Source organism: Phoxinus phoxinus (assembly GCF_949152265.1).
Source record: "Phoxinus phoxinus genome assembly, chromosome: 19".
Lineage (NCBI taxonomy): Eukaryota > Metazoa > Chordata > Actinopteri > Cypriniformes > Leuciscidae > Phoxinus > Phoxinus phoxinus.
In genome coordinates this window covers 3,258,226-3,274,422 of record NC_136894.1, presented here as the reverse complement: position 1 = coordinate 3,274,422, position 16,197 = coordinate 3,258,226, and the positions used below count along the sequence as shown (strand labels likewise).

General features: G+C 38.0%; 2 protein-coding genes across 3 annotated transcripts in view; both read left to right on the top strand.

The window, feature by feature from the left end:
* The window catches only part of laptm5 (lysosomal protein transmembrane 5), a 6,873-nt gene extending 6,833 nt beyond the window's left edge, over nucleotides 1–40 (top strand). Inside the window, exon 7 of the mRNA XM_079590565.1 lies at nucleotides 1–40. This exon is cut by the window's left edge and continues 217 nt beyond it. The gene's annotated coding sequence lies outside the window, so the exon portion shown is untranslated.
* A 2,701-nt stretch (nucleotides 41–2,741) lies between these two features.
* On the top strand, nucleotides 2,742–14,774 carry matn1 (matrilin 1). Of its 2 annotated transcripts, XM_079590144.1 has the most exons (8): nucleotides 2,742–2,868; nucleotides 5,960–6,306; nucleotides 9,048–9,270; nucleotides 11,065–11,193; nucleotides 12,604–13,008; nucleotides 13,101–13,253; nucleotides 13,345–13,425; nucleotides 14,185–14,774. In XM_079590144.1, exons 1-8 carry the CDS (start codon nucleotides 2,787–2,789, stop codon nucleotides 14,232–14,234), a joined length of 1,470 nt encoding a protein of 489 aa, XP_079446270.1. In that variant the 5' UTR covers nucleotides 2,742–2,786; the 3' UTR covers nucleotides 14,235–14,774. The 2 variants fall into 2 exon arrangements, with proteins under 2 accessions (XP_079446270.1, XP_079446271.1); XM_079590145.1 differs by lacking the exon at nucleotides 11,065–11,193.
* Nucleotides 14,775–16,197: the final 1,423 nt, after the last annotated feature.

Here is a 16,197-nt window from a genome sequence, read left to right as displayed (position 1 = left end):
GCTTGCTTTCACACAATAAAGGTAATTAATTAATAATTAATGTGTTTTTGATTATTGTGTCCTCACTGGTTAGGGAAGACAGTTTAGACAGGGCCTGTTGTGGTTTAAATGCACTGCAAAAAAAGTGGTACCAAATGCTTGGTTTTTTTTTTTTGTCTTGTTCTCCAGTAAAAATACCCAAAAATGATTACATCAAAATATATTTACTTATGAGGCAAAATGGCAAAATATTAAGTCTTGTTTCTTGGGGGAAAAAAGCGAGTTTGTGCTTTTAGACAAGATAAAATGTCTGCCAGCGGGGTCAGAAAAATAATCTTGTTTTCCCTTTGAATTAAGTTTATTTTTCTGACCTCACTGACACTTGTCTAAAGCATAAACTCGCTTAATTTTGATACATTTTTCCATAAACAACACTCTAAAAAATGCTGGGTTGTTTTAACCCAAATTTGGGTCAAATATGGATGAACATTTTTAATTTAAAACCCATTGACCCAAATTTGGGTTGGAACAAGAAGACTCAAGTCATTTTGCTTCTCTAGTAAATGCATCTTGATTTATGAATGTTTAGATATTTGTACTGGAAAACAAGACAAAAATACCGAGTAAGAAAATCATTTTTGCAGTTTATTTTCTGTGACGCACGTCTGTCATTATCGCTTGGTCATCACGAGTCAGAAACTAGTGACATCTGGGGGATTTTATGATTATGAGATATGATTATGATGCTTGTGTAGAGGGAATATTTAATGTGTATTATCAAATATATGAATTGCTTGATATAATCATATAAAATGCAAACAAACAAATATTCACATCATGCTCAATGATACATGACAAAATATACACTGTTTAAAAAATATATATATTTTGGAAAGAAAAACAAAATATCATGTGACACTGAAGACTGGAGTAATGACGCTGAAAATTCAGTTTTGATCACAGGAATAAATTACACTTTAAAATGTATTCAGATAAAAAAAAACAGTTCTTTTAAATTGTAATAATAATTCACAATATTACAGTTTTTACTGCATTTTTCATCCAATAAATGCAGCCTTGGTGAACAGAAGAGGCTTTTTCTTTTTCAAAAACATTAAAAATCGTACTGACTTGAACAGCATATAAATGATTTAAAATATTTATTAATATTAAACATATTTTTAAATGTTTCACTGTGTTATATTTTGGTCAATAGCTAATAATTTTTTTTTTTTTAAGAATTATAAAGTGACTATTTTTTAAAAGAGAGCACAAGCTGTTTTCCAGTAAGCTGTGCTGTGCCACAGATGGTGCAAGAAATAAGGAAACTTTAATGTTCTTGTCAAAGTCATTGGCACACTTCAGGTACGGAGGGCTTTTTCCGGCCGGCTGGCGATGGATGGATGGAAGCAGGAGGCCGAGAGAAACCGTGTGTGTTCACAAACCTTAATTGCTGTGTTATGCAATATATAAACAAACACACACACTTCATTTACATAGACAAACAGGACTACCGGGAAATTACTTTCTGAGTGCTTCAAAGGCAGCTTTAAAGGCTTTCTCATCCTCGTGTCGTTCAAAACTCATTTATTCTCTGGAACAAAGAAACTAAAACCGATATGTTCAAGCAGTTTTCTTCTAAAACGGTTAATTGGATGGTGGCAGGGAAAAAAAAAACATAAAAGCTGTCAACAGTTTGTGATTTGAATTTCAAGCCTTCTCAAACCATCCGATATCACTGAAATTTAAGTCATTGTTCACCATAAATCTAACTTGATTGTTGTGGTCACTATTCATTTTCATCTCCTTTAACACTGTGAGGTTCAGAAAGACATGACAGTTACAGTAAATAATGAATAAAATCATTTAAAGTCGACATGAAACAGAACTTGAGATAGTTGTAATGTATATCGAGTGAAATGGCTTCTCAAACAAGAACAAATGTAGGGCGGGGCTTGATGTTGTCCGTGGGGAATTGATTGGATGGTTGTGGTTTGCTATTGGTCGATGTCGTTTGAGTGACAGGTTGCCCCGCCCTCATCATCATCAGAGAAGAGATGCTGCAAGAGGGAGGGGAAGTTATTTTGATTAAAGATTACGAGGCACGTTCATTAAAAAAATAAAATAAATGATGTGCACAGATACATAGTTTATAATAAATACTGCAATATCTCATTATAAATAACTACACGTTGTGTTTGGCTTGTGGTCAGCACCTCTAATAAAAACCTTTTAGAAATGGCATATCACATTCAATATGATCAAATTTAGTCTCAGACACATATGCTCACGTGCAATACTGGCATTTCCCAGCAGGCACACTAGACACGGCACGGGGTGTGTGTATAGTAGAAAAACACAGACGTACACGTACACACAGTCAGAACAGGGCCGTCTGTGTTGGATCAGGAACGGAGGCTTCCCACATAATTCCTGTGCATAAATTCCTGCGTGTGTGAGATTAATTCGAGAGGAAAAGTGCCCAGAAAAGACAGATTCATCTTAATGTTTATTTGAGTTCGACCTCAAGTTAGAGACCCCTCCTAGGGCTCCGAATGAACCCGCTTTCTCTTATGCAAACACTATACACTGATCAAGGTGTGTTTGTCTTTCCTACCCAAACTCTAGGTTTTTCGGGACAGGTATCCCCCCTCCTCCCCAAAACAGACGGATTTGAGGGCGGGTCCCCAAACTTAAGTGTGTATCTGTGAATATGTGTGTGTTGATAACCTGCACGTTCCTCTCGCCGGGAATCAGTCTGTCTCTGGTAGTCGAGCAGGTCATCGGGACTCACGCCGCTTTACAGTATGACGCTGCTGGGGTTTGTGATGCTGCTATGCATCCTGGGAGCTCAAGCCACCGTGGATCTGAGAAATGCTGCTGCTATGGGTAAGAAAAATAGCATCATTAACAGATCCATCAATGCCATTCATTTATCACTGGATGCTGACAGTGCCATCGGGATTATACGGTTAAATGCTGTAATGAAAAAGCTCTTGTTTGCCAGTACACCTATCTAAAAATTCTTAAATCAAGACACATTTACTTGAGAAGAAGCTAAATGACTTAATATGTGAAGTCTTGTGAGTTTAAGCCTAAAATAATAATAATAAAAAACGTTAATTCAAAGGGAAAACAAGATTATTTTTCTTACATATTTGACAGATATTCTAAGCACAAACTCACTTAATCTTGATCAATTTTTCAGTAAACAAGACTTAACATCTGAAGTCATTTTGCTTCTCAAGTAAATGCATCTTGATTTAAAAATGTTTAGATATTTGTACCGGAAAACTAGAGAAAGAAAATATTTTTTTTTGTATATCTATCTGCAAACTAATCAGTCAGTCTAGTTGGTTCAATTAGTTCCTCGCTGCTTAGTGCCGATTGAAAAAATCATTATATTCACCTATATTTTTGTTTTACACAAAAGTTGAGTTCAATGTTAAGCAGATATGTGACCTTTGACCTTTTAAAGAGCATGTACTGTGAAGCCTTCATTTTGTCCATCTAGCATTTTTTCTCAATTCAAAGTCTGTGTAGAATTATATTATCTCCCAGTGCTTTTCTGTGTTTTAAAGCCGCGCTAATATTTAATTATTAGTTTAATTTCCGCAGGTCTAGGTGTTAAAAACTAAGAGAGATGCTTCAATCAAGGCGGTAATTAGGGTTGCGTTTCCAGTGGTTGTACACGACTTGTATGTCCTCAAGGAAAATGTGTTTTTAAGGTTTTAAATGTCTACATTTGTACACAAAGAGGCCCTGTACTGCGTGTGTGTGTGTGTGTGTGTGTGTGTGTGTGTGTGTGTGTGTGTGTGTGTGTGTAAATCTGCGCGTGCATACATACCTGAAGCTGAATGTATAATCAATGGGAGTTATTATGAGAACGGCCAACAATGTACATTTATTGAGCTACACGCAGACTGTCTGGCTTTTCACTCTCACTTTCTTTCCCACACCCCAATTTGTCAACTGTAAAAAAAAAACAAAAAAAAAACAGGCATTCAATTGATCAAAAATTACAGTAAAGACATTTATAATGTAAATAAATCTATTTCAAATAAATGCTGTTCTTTTGAACTTTCTATTTCTCAAAGAATCCTGTAAACATGTATCACAGATTCCACTAAAATATGAAGCAACACAACTTTTTTCAGCATTGATAATAATCTGAAATGTTTCTTGAGCATCAAATCAGCATTTTAGGATTATTTCTGAAGGATCATGTGACACTGAAGACTGGAGTAATGATGCTGAAAAATCACTCTCTCCTCAGAGGAAATGTAGAGCACAGTATTTTCTGCTAAAATGTTGAAGAGTCAAGAGTCCTGAAAAAAGTGTTATGAAAGTTATTTGAGGAAGATGAAAACTGATGGTAGGCTACTATGGTTTTAATGATTACCTTTTAATAAATTTGACTTTAACTTCCTACTTTATGGTTAAAAAATATGCTTGTGTTGAAGTCAGTGGTTTTGAAATGTCCTGTAAACTACTTCTCTTCTAAAAAATAATAATAGAGATTAATCACTTACATGATTTAAAGTCCCCCCTGTGGTGAAATCAAGCTTTTAATGTTGTTTATATGTCTAGTGGTGTTTTTAATTTAAGACAAACCATGTGCAAATTCATAAGTCACCATTTTACTACAGTATTTACTCCTTAAAACTGCAGTGGTTTTAAATCGCTGGTGTTTCTGACGTCACACACTATCTTGTAACCAATCAGATCAACGTGTGATCGTCAACGAGTGGATCTCTGAGCTGGAGCGAGTGAGTGGAGGCGGGGCTCATTTACATATTCATCATACCGCATATTAAATGAGGCAAGGGTGTAGAATTACATTCAAGCTATTAAAAAATAAATAAAGGAACAAACGTTTAAATATGTCATTTTGCTGATCAAAGGTGAGTTTTAAGGAATAAAATGATTGACTACAGGGTGACTTTAATATTTAGAGTGTACGATTCAACCAGTGTGGTCGTGCAGGGAATATGATCTCCACAGTATGCATGCATCATGTTAATGTCAATTGATTCTCTCTCAGTGTTTAATGATCAAGAATGCAGTAAATAAGTGTGTAATTGTTCGGAGAGTTTCTCTGTTGTCGTGAATAAACCTTCACTTCATCAGGAGGGGTGTCACTGATGCCAAGATGTTAGCATACTGAACACTTCGGAAGTGTTAGGGAGTTATAGTGTATTCTTAGATGGGACGTCATCCCCACAGGTTAGACCTTTTATTTCTTCTAAAAATACCTCAAGTCAGATCAGTTTGAAGAAATTCTACCACAGTACATTCACCATCTTAATAAGACACTCTTAAAAGGAAAAGTTGTATGTGGAACCTAAAGTCTTCTGTCAGGTGCTTCATATGAAGACTTCATATATGCAAAAGCAATTTTGAATTTCCAAAAGACATTTTCTTCTAAAATTAGCATTTTTATCAAGCTTGTATATTGAAGTTCAGTAATTTCACATCAGTGACAAATGATAGGTAATTTTCATTGCCATTAAAGTGAAATAACTGAACATAAGCTTGAACAAGCTCGATAAAAAATTATCATTCAAGAAAATTTCAGATTGCACTTTGCATCTGAAGTCTTCATATATAGAACCTTTAGGGTGTTCCATCATGTGGTAATTATGGATTTAGTTTTAATTAATTTGATGAAATGTTATAAACAGGTCATAAACATAGGCTACTTTGTGTAGAAACAAAAAACAAAGAAAAACCTGTTAAAAATTAAGATATTATGCAATCATTAAAGACATTTCTCCTTATATAGAACATTTAAAATTGAGTGTTTTAAATTGATTTCTATATAGAAACCCATTGAGCCTTTTTTTTTTTTTTGCCATCATCAATAAATAGCAAAATGTCATAGTGACTGTAGGTAAATAATTTGTGTGGGGTATAAACATATTGAATTCGATCAATCTCACATATTAACATCCTCTCTCTGTTCTTTCACTCTTTCCAGCGGCAGGATTGTGTAACACCAAGCCCACTGATGTAGTGTTCATCATCGACAGCTCTCGGAGCGTCCGGCCCGCTGAGTTCGAGCAGGTCAAGGTCTTCCTGGCCAAAGTGATCGACGGTTTGACCGTCGGACCGGATGCTACTCGCGTGGGCGTCGTGAACTACGCCAGTCGGGTGAAGAACGAGGTCTCTCTGAAGTCCCACAAAACCAAGGCAGCGCTTGTCAAGGCCGTGTCCAAGATCGAGCCACTGTCCACCGGCACCATGACAGGCCTCGCCATCCAGTTCGCCATGAACGTGGCCTTCAGCGAAGCCGAGGGAGCGCGCAAATCCCCCGACATCAGCAAGGTCAGAGTCATACACTCTTATAAATATTGGGATCTATGGTTCCGTGAAGAAACTTTGACATCAATGGAACCTTTCAAATGCACAAAAGGTGCTTATATGTTTGGAAAAAGGTTATTTTAAGGACTTTTCAAGGGTGCTTTAACACTAGGCTGTGTTTGAAATCGCCCCCTATCGGCTACCATCATTACTATTCCTTACATTAGTCCACTAATATAGTCCACTTGAAGGAGTGAATGAAAAAGAGGTTCGGACACTGAGTGCGCAGGAAGGGTTGCTGCTTTTGCATAGTTTGTGTTTTGTTTATTAATCATTTGAAACATAGCAAACTGGCAACTTCATTAGTAATGAATGTATTAACCTTAATTAAACAATTTAATAATCAAGTAAAAAGGAATTTATACCAGTATATTACGCTGTAGCCACATTGGACCAGCGGTTTGGAAAATAGATCATGGATGATTCAGATGTGGGCGGCATCTTCTGACGAGACTTGGTAATTCATTCGGCACGAGTCACGACCCTCACAGTGCATTATGGGTATTCTCTAGCCGTTGAGCGTACATCAGTTGTACACTCGTTATTGCGGTGCATTGTGGGATCGAATGAGTGCAATCGATAACGTCCGCTTTGGTTTCGGATACCACTACAAACGGCTGTCCCCTCAAATAGTGCCCTTTTTAAGGGTATAGGGGCGATTTCGGACACAGTCTATGACTTTTGGTGCACTGTGTTCGACTGAAGTCAGAGTTTGGTTCGTAAATGATATGAACACTGTTTTCCAAACTCGGTTGCGCACCTGCGAACAGCACCCAAATCCGTTTGCTGCCGATACGAATGTAATCGTACTAAATGATGGAAGTGAACCGCTACTGATGACGTATGATTTGATAAAACTGTGTGTTTGTGTGTGTGTTCTCACTCACTTTCCTGACTAGCGTGACTGACGCAGTGCAAGCGGAGATAATGTGTTTCTCACCTTCAGCAGAAATGGACTCTCACGATTCATTCGCGACAGATGGACACAAGTGCTGCTATTTGCTGATGTGTTGGAAACAAAACCAAAAGAAAAAAAAAAAATGTCTGAAAACAAAACAGGGTTCACAAACAATATGTTCACCATGGTCCATTTAGGTAGCCTGGTTCTACCAGACTCTCGTACATTTCATTTGTACAGAGAGTCTGGCCTCTCTCCATTGACAAATGTTAACTTCCTTGTAGGCGGGTACTCTGTTGAAGTTTAAAACTATTGGATCTGCCCAGAGTCACTCTGGATCTGCCATAACCAATCGCTAACGTTTGGTCGTGACGTATGACGACTCAAACTAGCGCACAACCTCAACGTCATCGTTCTCAGACACTCCCTCTGTTCGCTGATTGGACCGGTAAAAAAATTGACTGGAGAAAACCCAAGAATACACCACAATCCCAGACGTAGTTCTAAAGGAAAATTAAAATTGAGTGGAAGTACGTAGGAGGGCAGAGCCAGGCTACCATTTAGGTACATAATAAAAAGTATGAACCATCTATAAAATCTTAGTAAGATATGTCAACATTTGTGAACCACTTATTTTTTTCCCACATTTGTATCGTTAGGCCTAGTTGAGGAAGTTAAAAACCCAAGACTTACATTTTAAAGTGTAATCTGGCTTTTTCTCAAAAAACAATCCACTCGTCACCACCACGCAATGAATTTTGGGATAGGCTAGGAACTCTGTTGAATTGGGACAGCCTTCGTCGTGCCACTGTGTGACGCATTCGGTCTTCAAAAGCAGCCTTTGAAGGATGCAGCCTCTGAATTGGGACACATCTATGTGTAGAGGGAAGCAATTTAACTGGTTCGGACCAAGCAATCAAGCAAAGTCTATGGCATCGCTGTGCAAACTCCTGAAAGGAACACGCTGACTTTTTGGGACTCATTCACCGTATCCCCCAGAGTTAGATAAGTCCATATCCACGGCTCCAGCTAGCATACTGCTCCCAATAAGTGACAAAATAATACCAACATTTTCCTATTTACATGTTGTGATTTGTATAGTCACAGCGTGTACAAATAACAAGGTCACATGAGACACAGCCATCTTCTAACCGTATACATACTGGGAACTGTATTCTCAGAAGGCGATCACTGCTAATTCTGTGGAGTATGCTAGCTGGAGCCGTTTACCTCCAGTCTTTGTGCTAAGCTAGGCTAGCGGTGGGTGCGTCAGACAGAGTTAAGGCCATTGCACAGTGAGTCCGAAATTTTCGTATGCGTTTTTTCGTATTCGTGATTCGGTGGCTCTGAATTGTCAAAGCACCATTCAAACTGCTTGTTACGGATGCGAAAAACGCAGAAAATCGAACCCGTTTCGATTTTTTCTATGACAGACGAAAGTTTTCGGAGGCAGTGTGCAAGCGTGATTGACATAACGTGAGGTCGTATTTATTTTTTAACGTGCAAATATTTCGGATGCGAATTTCGGACTCAGTGTGCAATGGCCTTTACGGCACGTACGGAGATGAGAAGGGTATGTATGGACTTATCTAACTCTGTGGGATACGGTGAATAAGATAAAGTCCCAAAAAGTCGGTGTGTTCCTTTAAGAGTGTAGTAATCTCATATTGGCATCATTAACAGCATCTTACGTTACGTGATCCGCAATCGATGAATTATGCCCAGACGAACATCTGAATCTACTATTATGTAAGAATATCTCCAGTTTTAATTTTAATTAAAAAAATTAATTAATAAACATTTGCAGGTGGCAATTATTGTGACAGACGGCAGACCGCAGGACAACATCCGTGACATTGCAGTAAAGGCGCGTGAGGCCGGCATTGAGATATTTGCCATCGGAGTGGGCCGCGTGGAGCTGACCACGCTCAGGCAAATGGCCAGCGAGCCTCTGGATGATCACGTGGACTACGTGGAGAGCTACAGCCTCATTGAGAAGCTCACCAAGAAGTTCCAGGAGGCCTTCTGTGGTAAGTGAGAGGACGAGGGGAAGAGAATAAAGGTCTGGAGACTGTCCTCGCCATGGCCAGCGATAGTAAAGGTGTATATACGAGGGCATGTTATCATTAATCTCACTCCAGACGTAGATCTCCACCCTGTGCTCGATGCTCCACTGCACTCGGTTCTCCGGGCGAGGAAGTAAAAGCATGTGTCGTCTTCACTGATGTGATCGTAGTCGCTGCAGTGCAGTGGTTCTCAGCTTGGTGATACACTGGAAAAAAGATTTTCTCACTCAGTATTTGTCTCGTTTTCCAGTACAAATATCTACACCTTTTAAATCAAGATAAGTTTACTTGAGAGGCAAGATGACAAGAAATGAAGGGCCAGATTTACTAAACAGGGCAAGTTAGCGTGAGACCGCAATTCCATAAAAGCACTGATGGGAGTCGAGAGTTCTGCGCATGATCTATTGACAATGTGCTAATTAAAGGACACGGCAGCTCATTTACATAATGACCAACACAATCATTTACATAATGAACAACACAATAATTTACATAATGACCAACACAATCTACCAAGCGCAAACTGGATTAAGACATGCTTTTTTGGGCGTTAATTAATGCTGAAAATACCAGTAAACTGACTACAGCAAACCTTAGTAAATTATGTTGCGGGATTAAATTAAAGGACAATTCCGGCGAAAAATGAACCTAGGGGTAATTAACACATGGATACCGAGTCGATCGATCTCTGGGATGCGTTTTCACGATAATCGAATGTAAAGAGTTTTATCTCTAAAAACAGATTAGCTTATAACGCTAGTATATGGGGCATCGAATAGAAGTAAAAATAAATCGCTAGTTAATACCACTAACAGGGCTCAAAATAGCCCCACACTAACACGGTGGCATAATGAGGGTCCCACATGCAAACCGAAGCATTGAGAACTTTGTAAGTGTACAGACAGTTTAATAGGAAGTTACTTTATAAAGACAGTACATCTTTGGAAAACAGACTCGACCAGTCGAGCCACGAACGCCGTGCTACGCAAGCTGAACTGTGACTTAAACCTATCGACCAGCTCACTTAGCACGGCGTTCGTGGCTCGACTGGTCGAGTCTGTTTTCCAAAGATGGCTCCTGCCTGTATACGCGGCGTGTACTGTCTTTATAAAGTAACTTCCTATTAAACTGTTTGTACACTTACAAAGTTACAAAATGTTGCGGGAAACTCCTACAAATGCATAGGCAATTAGGTTTTTTTATACCAAAAGAGGGTTTTGCCCTAAGTCTTGTTTACTGAAAAACTGAACATAATAAAGTGACAAAACATCTGTCAGTTTTTCACTGGTAGATATTTTTCTTATTTTAGGCATAAATTCAAAATTTTGATCACATTTTCAGAAAACAAGACTTAACATGTTAAGTAATTTTGCTTCTCAGGTAAATGTATCTTGATTTAAGGATTTTTGTAATGGAAACCAAGACATCTTTTTTTTTGCTCTGTATGTGACATATGAGAATTTTCAAATTAGACAATTTCTACATTTAAAAGGTTGAGAACCAATGCGGTAGACAGTCAGAGACACAGCCACCTGGGACAAACATCATTGAGACAAATGCCAAATCTGTCCTCAAGTGCCTGAGTCTCTGACATATTTCTGTGTGTTTTAAAGATTCGCTGTTCGTTTCAAGTGCAGCGGATTGTTAAAACGCATTGATTTTCTTGAGTTCCCACTTTCACATAGAGTAATTCTCTCCTCGCTAACCCTTCCTTCCCCCACCCGGTGTGTGTGTGTGTGTGTGTTACATTCATGGTAGCGGTTGTGTCGGACCAATGCGCGACAGGCGATCATGACTGTGAGCACATTTGCATCAGCACACCCGGATCTTTCAAGTGCGCCTGCAGAGAGGGTCACACACTCACGGGCGACGGCCGAACATGCAGCGGTGAGTATGTGTGAATGTTGGGTAAGAGCCAAACACATGAGCAAAAGACTCCATATACATGTGCAGATTTTGATGTATATAAAACGCCTGCTTTAAAGATGAATCAGAACCTTATTGGCCAAGAGACATTTACTAACCAACACACACTCACTAAATGGACAACTCATGTGACTAAACGGCCCATTTATAATTTGACTTCAGTTACCACAATGGTTTTAAGCTTGTTAATGTGACCCTCAAATACAGCAACATCCTTGTCCTATAAAATATAACACTTCTATATATTTATATTTATAAATTATTAAAAAACAAGAAATGCAAAAATATTGTATCCTGGTGCTCTTTGGATAAGAGAAAGTTAAACTTGAGAAACAAGGCCAAGGCACTTGAGAATTAATAAAATGTAAAAAGCCTTTAAATAAATTTATATTTAATTATTTGTTTCATTTTCTTAATCCTCAAGACCCATTTATTATGTGTGAGAAAATAAATTATTAAGGAATATTATTTAAAAAAATTACCCAAAAATATATAACTGTGACTAAGTTTTTGGAAATATTATCTGGAAAATAATTACTTTAAGTTGATATCTTTTTATACTCACTAGTAATGTTAGATGTATAAACATTAGAGACACTCAGTTATGTTTTAAGATTATGTCCATGTCGCAAGGAAGATGTTTATGAAATTATTAGGGATGCACAATATATCGGGGCCACCATATCGATATCGGCTGATATATGTTCATATGTTTATCGGCCCGATAAGAAAATTTGGACAATATATTAAAGCCGTTAATAATGCATTATTTCCTTCAGCTGAGACACTTCAGATGCACACTGTTCAACATGGTGGTTTTGAATTGCTTGAAATATGATTGGAATCACCCCTGTGCAACGTGCAGAATTAATACAAAGTGTAATATGCCATGTCTGTCATATAAGCAACATAAAATTATAATGAGAACATAATGAATAATGGTGAGATTTTTGTTTTTGTAATCAGGCTCTCAAAAATTATATAAAAATTTGGATTTAGATTGATTGGGCAATATATCGATTATCAGTTTTCAAATATAAAGAATTATCGGACAAAATGTTCATAACGGTGCATCCCTAGAAAATATATGCAGATTCATTTTTTATTTCTTACTGTTGAAATCTAGGGCCGTCAATAGAATAATCACAATTAATCCCATGCCTTCCCTCTATAGAAAAGAGAAACTAAAAATGAATCTGTAATAATAATAAATATTATAATAAATATATATATAAACTATGAGAGTCCTAAATTTATTTAGTAAATTTTTGTACCAAAAAAAAAAAAAAGTTGGTCACATTGTTTTTTTTTTTGCGGCCCCGTTTAATTTGGAAATCCCATTCAACAAACACTTTATCTGTCTTACCTCAGCTTGCAGTAACGCAGCCACAGATGTGGTCTTCTTGATCGACGGGTCCAAGAGTGTGAGACCAGAGAACTTCGAGCTGGTCAAGAAATGGATCAACCTGATCATCGACAAACTGGACGTGTCAGAAACCAACGCTCACGTGGGACTGGTGCAGTATTCCAGCTCTGTGAAGCAGGAGTTTCCTCTGGGACGCTACAACAGCAAAAAAGCCCTCAAAGAAGCTGTGAAAAAGATGGGTTATATGGAGAGGGGAACCATGACTGGCCAGGCCATCAGTTTCCTGATGGACACCAGCTTCACTCCTAGCCAGGGCGCCAGACCTGGAGTGCCGAAGGTCGGTATTGTCTTCACTGATGGCCGGTCGCAAGACTACATTGGAGACGCCGCCAGGAAGGCCAAGGAGAGCGGTTAGGGGAAAAAATGCACACACACACACAGAAATGCAATGCAAAGTGCAATGGGTATGAGTGTTTTTACAGTGTACTGTGTGCGTGTTTAGGCTTTGAAATGTTTGCTGTGGGCGTTGGCAATGCTGTGGAGGACGAGCTGAGAGAGATCGCCTCTATCCCTGTCGCTGACCATTACTTCTACACAGCGGACTTCAAAACCATGAACCAAATTGCCAAGAAGCTGCAAATCAATGTTTGTCAAGGTGAGTAAAACCACACACACACACAAAAAAAAGCATTGAAACTATAGCATTTCATCAATTGAATTTGTTTTTGTTGTCCTGTTACTTACAGTTGAAGATCCCTGTGAATGTAATTCCCTTGTGAAGTTCCAGAAAAAGGTGGAGGAGGCACTACAGGCGTTAACAAAGAAATATATCCTTTCCTAAACCGAGTGTCCGGGTTCAGAGCTCAATTCCACATCTGCCATGCGGAAAATATACACTATACAAGTTCCTATTACGCTCAATATTCAATATCGACTTGCATAATGATACTGAAGGCTGTTCTGTGTCTCTATCTTTTGAGGTAAGATGTGCCTTTTTAAGAGGGTTTTGAGATTAAACACATTTGGACATTAAAATCAAAAGAAATTAGGGATGCACAATATACTGGTACCTTATTGGTTAATGGGAGATATTGGATATTTCTATTGGGTTTATAGGATATATATAGGCCGATATTTAAAGTTTAATTGTGCATGCTCATTTTCAATCTCAAAACAATAATTCTTTAAGACAATAATTAACTAAATTAATTACAAATATAAAAATAATAATAAATATTTTTTTATATAAAATATATAAAACTATATTTAAAAAATAATATTTAGCAAATATATTTTAATTGTTTAGACAAAATATTCTATAATTTAATATATTGTATTAAAAATGTAATATATAAAATAATAAGTTCTGTAAATAAATATAAAACAAGTATAAAAATATAGTAAGTAAAATATCACTCATTTACTGATTATCAGCCATAACATGAAAATATTTATCGGCTTATCCGCATTGACCAGAATTTTGTTATTGTTGCATCTCTAAAAGAAAATGTTATAGCCATGAATGCATAAAGCATCAGACATGTTTAGAGCTGGTTATGATGGTATTTCCTTGACAAAAGCATCACTGGACGCTGTGACGAAAAGGATCGCTGCCCTGGAGAACAAGATAGTTTGAGAAGGAGCCAACCTCTAATTCTTACACTAACGTCCCTTTCTTTTCTTGTAAAAAAAAAAGTCTCCTGTGACCTCTGACCCCGATGCTTAAGATCCACTCCACTGCCTTCATCACTATATTGTCCATGGGGATGGAGCACTGAATAAAAGTGAAAGGTGTCAGTTTTCAAAAAACATCTCAACAAAACCCTGTAAGCTTGACTAAAATAATCTGAGAAGATCTTCATGTACAACATGGACAATAAAGTCTTCCCTGTGGGGAGGTGGTGTGTCTTTCTTCATATAGCTTTCTCAAACACATTCTTTCAGATTCTGCCCCGAAAGTATTATTTTATAAGGAATATATATGTAATGGTAATTTAATAACAGTTTTGACTTGAAATAAATGTGTGAATGCCTGATTATTTTCTCAGATAAAACACTCCATGAAGCACACACATACACAGACAACACACACACACACACACACACACTGACTCGGCAAGTGCTAAACTGCTGCTTGTGATGATTCAATAAAATCCCATTTTGTGTCTGTGTCTGTGTGTTGTGTCCTTGTTTGTGTGTGTGTGTCGAACAGCTGCGTGTTAGGCTTGATCACTTCAATGCAAGGTTACATAAGAGAAAATGTTCTGTGTAATTATTAGGAGCCCCGGGAACAGAGGGATGTAAAGTGCGAGCGTAAGGGTCTGTGTGCAAGTATAGCAGCTGTAGTCATGTAACATCAGCGCCCGTAATGAAAGGTTGTAGATAAAGTGAATGAGGCGTTGACTACAGAGCCTTCATTATCTGATGTTTCTTCAGAAGCCAATTTTAATGTTGGATAAACAACAAAGTATTTAATGAATGTGTAGTATAAATGTAATCCGGACATACTAGATTCGCAATGTTGTCACGTGACCTTCCAGCGTCATTTGCATGACTGCCATTCATAAACCCCCATGGCCTCACGGAATAGTAAGTGTCCATCATATGTCTTAGTGAAAGTAATAAGTCATCCGTGTCCTTTTTGCTTACTCTTTTATGAATACAGTGAATTTAAACATACTCTTTTCACATTTTGTTTTTCGCCTGCTATGTGATCTCAGATGGGGGATGGGGGGGTTAAGTGGACTAAATTACTAGAGAAGACCAGTAAAAAATAAAGAAAAGTAACATATGCACGGATGAACTGTGGGCCAGTCTCATAGACTTAGCCGCTGTTAAAGGTGCTCTAAGTGATGTTGGGTGACGTCACTTCCTGTTGACGTTCGAAGTATAGAGAGCCTAAGTCCCGCCCCTCCGCTTCCGGCTCATGGGACTTTATTTCGGAAATAATATGTATGGTGGTCAATGGCGAGAGACAACTTATCTTTTTATTCCGTCTGAACTGTGCCCTGAATTACACATATGATGTCTGTCAATTTAAAAGATAATTATGAAAGTCAAGTCAAGAAAGTCGCAGAAGAGTAACGTTTAGTTTTATGTGAAAATCGCTCAATGAACTACATCTCTCGTCTCGCACTATACGTCACCGTTGCTCGTGTGTGTGCAGTCTGGTACAACACACTCCGGCATCACGGCGTAACGTTACGATTATAACGTAAGACTATAGAAAACATGACAGACGTTAGCTTCAGTAAAGTTAGCTTCAGTAAAGTTAGCTTCAGTAAAGTTAGCTTCATTCATTGAGAGAAAAGGTATGACGTCACATGTGCGCCTTCTGGGTTTGTAGTCTTTGTAATGACGTATTTTCACAGTCTTATACCTCAACAGTTTTACATCAAACTGCGACTTTCTTTACTTTAAAATGTATCTTTTAAATTGACAAACATCATATGTGTAATTCAAGGCACAATTCAAACAAGATCAAAATATTTGTTGTCTCTCGCCATTGACCACCATACAATATTTTTCCGAAATAAGGTCCCATGTTGGTCCACCAGAAGGGGAGGGACTTAGGCTCCCTATTGTCAAACAAAACGGAG

Coding starts and splice junctions, on each gene's coding strand:
- matn1 (XM_079590144.1), top strand. CDS start 2,787: ATGACGCTGCTGGGGTTTGTGATGCTGCTATGCATCCTGGGAGCTCAA. Junction 11,194..12,603: donor CGACGGCCGAACATGCAGCG/GTGAGTATGTGT, acceptor GTCTTACCTCAG/CTTGCAGTAACGCAGCCACA. Junction 13,009..13,100: donor CAGGAAGGCCAAGGAGAGCG/GTTAGGGGAAAA, acceptor GTGCGTGTTTAG/GCTTTGAAATGTTTGCTGTG.